Source organism: Heteronotia binoei, chromosome 9, assembly GCF_032191835.1.
Source record: "Heteronotia binoei isolate CCM8104 ecotype False Entrance Well chromosome 9, APGP_CSIRO_Hbin_v1, whole genome shotgun sequence".
NCBI classification, from domain to species: domain Eukaryota; kingdom Metazoa; phylum Chordata; class Lepidosauria; order Squamata; family Gekkonidae; genus Heteronotia; species Heteronotia binoei.
Window position 1 is genome coordinate 53546639 of NC_083231.1, and position 6000 is coordinate 53552638.

General features: G+C 37.2%; 1 protein-coding gene across 1 annotated transcript in view; it reads left to right on the plus strand.

Moving 5' to 3' along the window:
* The window catches only part of PDGFC (platelet derived growth factor C), a 209376-nt gene extending 206235 nt beyond the window's left edge, over positions 1-3141 (plus strand). The window contains exon 6 of the mRNA XM_060246607.1: positions 1396-3141. Coding sequence (XP_060102590.1) covers positions 1396-1512 — 117 coding nt within the window. The 3' untranslated portion in view covers positions 1513-3141. The remainder of the gene's footprint in view (positions 1-1395) is intronic.
* The last annotated feature ends 2859 nt before the right edge of the window (positions 3142-6000 follow it).

Genomic DNA, 6000 nt, shown 5'->3' on the forward strand with positions numbered 1-6000 from the left:
TCCAATTTCTTCTTCTAGATGCAAAAATAAACAGAAATCTAGTGGCACCTTAAAGACTAGAAACATTTTATTCCAGTATAAGCTTTTGTGGACTGGAACCACTTATTCATATGTGTGGAGAAACGCCATCTGAGAGTGTTGGTGCTTCATCCAAAAAGGCAGGGATCAGTAAATCCATTCAGCAGGCTTTGTAGCCTTCCCCTGACTCCCCCCCTCCCTTCCAGAGCCAAACCAACAACGCTAGGGGGAAAGTCTCCTAGAGAAGCAGGAAGTGCTGTTGTTCTTGCCATGTGCTAGGCAGGAAGAGTTTCTCAGTTGGAAGCCAGCGCTCGAGCGAGCATGTGGTGAGCAATGGAGGCTCCTGCCGGGGAGGCCCCCCAGGCAGGCAGACTAAGTAAGTAATTCAAAAAGGGCAGGGCATGTTTAGATCAGGGCCAACCGGATGCGTTTATAATCAACTTTTCTTTGTTATGCTGTTTGCTGTGCTGTGCTGGGCTGTGTTAACTTTTTAAAGGCAACTGTTTTTGTTTTGCTTTTCTTCCCCTATATTTTTCTCTTTTAAATAAATGTTTTTTCTGTTTTAAATACTGGCAGTCAATCTCTGTACCACCTAGATCCCCAGACCGCTTTAGACCACGCTGTGTTGAGAAGGGGGCCCCGGGGAAGGGGGAAGGCATGCAGCTGGATAAGGTGCCAATCCTCCAGGGGTGCCCCAAAGAAGTGCTGAGGTCTCTGTGAAACCCAAGTACAGGGTGGCAGAGGACCTTGAGGCCTGGCCTCATAGCTGGAGAGGGGGATTGGGAGTCCTGTTCCTCTCAATCTGAACCCCAGGACTGAGCAGGTGGTGGCAGCGAGCCCAAGGGGCAGGAGGAGAAATAGCTCCCTCCAGGAGTTGGCGACTCAATAGGGAGCTGACGGGACCGGGCCTGAAGGCAGAATCGGGCCGGTTCCGTCACAATATGCAATGAGACAGCATCTAAATAAGGAAAATCTGGAAGTTTGTTAGAATAAATTTTGCATCCTCTTATACATAAGTGTTTTATATAAGGTTTATAAGTGGAGTGATGGACCATAAGAAAATTACTTCATGGAATTGCACAGGCTTGGAGAAGGCTCTAATTTTAGTTATGTGGTCATCATATCTCTTGATATTATAGAAGAAAGGTGATAATTTTCTGTTGGTCTGACTTCGAACTATAACCGTAGTTGTAAACGAGTAAATGTATTGCTAATGGTAGCAAAGAAAATCAGGCATTATTCCTTCTTTTTTCCACTATAGTATCTGAATTACTATGGGGGGGGGGGGTCTTTTCCCCTCCTTTTTATCTTTATAAAATTCTAATAAAATGGTTTAAAAAAAATTATAGAAGACTTTCTTGAACTGTTCTCTTTCAGGTTCTACAGCTGAAGCCCAGGAGTGGTGTAAGGGGACTGCATAAATCTCTGACAGATGTACCTTTGGAACATCATGAGGAATGTGAATGTGTTTGCAAAGGAAATGCAGAAGGATAAAGGAAGCTAGATGTGGTTGTTTCTTTTGCAGAGCATTCAAACAGTGGGTGATTCTGTTCTGGGGCTTGTGCATTAATTTCCTTCTATAATCTCAGTTGTTTTCTTTGAAAATCATCATGACTGACAGTTCTGGGAGAAAAAAAAGACAAAATCGAACTAGGGTTCTTTGTAATTTTGGAGCTCTGTTGCTTGAAGGCCCACTATAAAGATGAGCAGAAGGCACCAATGAGGAAGTTTTTTTCCTCCAAATATCTCATCTCTTTCATTCATCTTGCATTTAAAAGGATTAAAGTTGAGGAGTATGGGGAAAAACACACAAAGACTGCACTCTGGCTGTCTTACTTCTACAGGTCTGTTACTTCTGGCTTACAGTTTGGAACATCTGGAATCTCTCAAGTCACTCAGCAACTCCTGCGTATTCTAAATCAAAGTGTTAATTGTTTTACAGACTGGCTTATTCTGAATTAAGCTTAATTTTTCACTGATATAGGTAGACAAGACTGGACACTTTGTCATGGTTTCCAGTAAAAATACTTAGCAAAGCTGAATGGTCAGGGCATGTGAGAAAGAAGGAAGAGATGGAAACAGGGCGTGGCTTTATTCTTGTCTCTACAGCCTGCAAGTATTTTTGTTTATATTTTTATTGTGTACATTTTTATACTCTTTTTGGCAGCATAATTATTTGCTTTTCTAATCTTGTGAAATATCTATTTTTTACCAAAGGTATTTAATATTCTTTTTTTTACTACAGCCTAGATAAATGACTTAGTTTTGTAAACATTGGAGTGAGAGATATAGAGAGGAGGAAACAAGATAAAATCACTGTTTCAGCAAGGAAAGAAGTTAAATAGTGTATATGCACATAGAACAGGTATAAAAAGATCATGCTAAATTTAAGGTTGTGTGCAAATTAGCCTCTGTGGTGATGATGATAAACGTAAACATAAATAGCTATCAGAAGCCTGTTCTTTATATATTAGCATCCTGATACAGAAAAGATCTATGGGCAGAAGCAGGCTTCCACAAGCATATTGGTTGTTGAATCAGGGACCACAGGAACTAATAGGATGTGTGTTGAAATATCTTCATTTTGGTGGGATGCACATTGAATGTGGATCCTCATAAGCATTTTGACACAGCTAATCATGCAAAAAAACCCATATGACCTGCAACTAATGATGGATCAGGGTGTATTTTTAAAATAGAAAAAAGAAGAGGAGGAGGACTGTCTTGTAAACATGTTTATTCAGAATTGTTTAATTGGGTACAGTGGTACTTGCTTCCTAGCAAATATGTTTCAGATTACAGTCTTAATTGTTACATTAACATGAGACATCTCTTGACAAGACTGTCAACACTGCTGACATTTCAGTGTCATCTTGCCTCCATAATATATAAGGTATTCATGAAAAAAGACGCACATATTTATTGCTTCAGGTGTAAGGGTTTTTTATATCAATGTTGATGGTTATTTTTTCTTAAGAACAATGGGCTTCCAATATTTTAATGATGTATAGTGCATTTTTATGAAATGTGGTTTTACTTATGTACAGTCTATATGTAAGCCAGTACATTTATCCACCCTTTGCCAAGAGGGAAAAAGCAGTAAAATATTTTGCTTGTACAATGCTTTAACTTTGTCAAGTGTGCTTTATGTGTTTCTCTTTTCTTGTTTCAATTTATGTACTGTAATACTGAAATACTTGTAAGTTTCCCCCAGCACTGTATCTGTGGGGCTGTTTCAGATTGGGAGCTTGGTGCATACTGCTTAAAGCTCCCACCCACATATTTCACCACAGTACTCATCCAAGTCAGAACTTTGTGTGCCTGCCAGCTAAAGAAAAATAAAACCTGTTGGAGTTCTGTTGACAAAACTCCCAAGTATCACATCTGATTTGACCCTCCATGGACTTCCAGGTATATAGGTATACCACAGAAAAATCAGTGTTCTGAATTTCTGTATGATGGTGGTTACAAAAGAAAAATGGACCTCATGTTAACCTTATAGGAATGAAATATAGCACTGGTCTTTCTTCCAACACCTCATTCTCTGACATAGGATGATTCTAACATCCATATTCAGCACAAATAAAAGAGGTGATTTGGGTGAAATATAGCACTTCTCCCCTTGAATGTTCTGTTGGTAGACTTCAGGATTCTTATCATAGATTACTCATTTGAGATTAGTAATGGCTTGTGTACAAATGGTGCAATGAACTTTTATGCATCACTGTTGTCATTACTGTAATTATGTTGGTAGCTATATCTCTGCTATGTGCAGTACACATGTACTCTGCTATGTGCAGTACACATGTACACTTACAATTTTTCAAAAAGCAGGTGCATCAGTTGCAAAACATCTCTTGCTCTGACAATTCTTAAAACTTCTTATGTTGTCTTTGTCCACTACTGCATTCACACAAGTAACAAATTTGGTAATATATCTTTCTAACGTATAGAAAGATAATGACCATGAATATCTATTTTATATTTTACATATCTTAAGTATTTCCAGTTGTTTGAGGAAAGTCTTATTATGGTTAATTTGGCTATAAGCAGTTTCCTATGAAGATAGTATTTACCTATGAGGTATGTAATATTGAAATGCTGTGAAATATGATGAGTATTTTATATGATGTGCATTCAGAAAATAGCTTCCTCCAGATCACTGTACACTTCTGCTTTCCAAATAAGCCCTACTTGGTTGCTTTCTGCAATGTGAATGAATGACCAAACTATAAATACTTTGAACTGCAGAAGCCATATGTTAGGGAAAGGGCAAGTGAGGATGGAAGCATGTGAACTCATAAGAACATAAGAGAAGCCATGTTAGATCAGGCCAATGGCCCATCCAGTCCAACACTCTGTGTCACACAGTGGCCAAAAAAAATTATACACACACACACACACACTGTGGCTAATAGCCACTGATGGACCTCTGCTCCATATTTTTATGGACTCAGGGACTCTTGAGGCTTATTTTCATAATGACAAACCATGGTTTGTTGTTGTGTCTACATATATCCTAATGTTTTTCTGATCACTTCCAAAAGACATAACTTAAAAAAAAAGACAATGTGGTTAAAAGGATTACAGCCCCAGGTTCAGTTCAAAATCACTGCAGTTATATTGAGATATATGGAGTTCGGATTACACTTCACATCCCCCCCCTCACACACAAAAAACCTCATCCTAATATTTTTAAAAAATTGCAATCTGTGTTGCATTTATATCAGCTGAAGAGCAACTCTCCCAGTTCAAGTGATTTACTGATTCTTTAGCTTATCATGCTACTTTTGAAAATGTTTTATCCACAACCTTGGAGATTTAAACCAAAATATTTCCCTATGAAACATTTTTGCAATGTAACATGCCAGTTTTTATGCACTATTCTTTTGGTAAAGGTCCTCAGGTTGGGCTGGTAGGTTCCTTTGAGAATAAGCCATTATTTAATGTTGAATATACGGAAATCATTTAGCTGGATCTAAAAATATTAATCTGTGTCCTAAAACTGAGAAAGCCTAGTCACCTTTCCACTTGGTTTCAGAAATATCCAAAAAAGAAAAGGTTTCTTTAAGTGAACGTGAATTGTATTAATAAACATACTGTACTAAATTGGTTATTTCCGTTATCCATATTCTCCATAAAAATATGGTAATTTAAAACTTATTATACTTTTTAACCTGGCAGTTTTTTTTAAAAATATATATATAGCCAGGGTAGTGTGTGCCAACAACTTAATCTGCATGTTTGACAAAGTCTATAACAGTCATGGTTGGGGCAGGTAACACTACAGTAGCTGTTTTTCTTCCATTATGATACCTCAGTTCATTTCTTTAAAATATCTAAAAATCAACTGTAACAGTGATATGAAATAGAACATATAAAATCTATAATTGGAAGACAAGAAGTAGTTATTGCTTTGGTCAATATTACTGCACATTCTCACTTGAAGATTCTTTTTCCAGTGAATTTGCATTCTGATAGCAAGAAACATTTCTGCTTTCATATGGCAAAGCATTATTCACTTTTTGTGCCTTAAGAAAAAAAGTATTTGAATATTCTAACATCCTTGTAATGTTTGGGGGTCTAATAGGCAGTGAAGGGTGTTTCTTCAGTTTCACTTGCAGTATTCTTGTGATGTTTGTATCTGCTTTGTTAATCATTACTCTAGAGTTAAAACTTAAAGATAAGAATGTGAGATTGCTATAACCTGTATAATAGTAAAGGACCTGTGCCTAGAAAAATAATCCTATTTGAAATCACACCTTTATTTTTCAAACTGGCTCAGGTTTCTAGAATGAATGATAGCCTTTGAACTATTGCCAGATAGCTTTCAATGGAAAATAAGACCATAGAAAACAAAAGGAATTTATGGTGCAATCCAGAGCCATTTAAATCAATGGAAGTTTTCTGTTTATTTCAAAGATTGGTAGCTTGTAGTCTTAGTTCAGAAAAATGGAATGAAATCCTAAACAGAACTCAAGA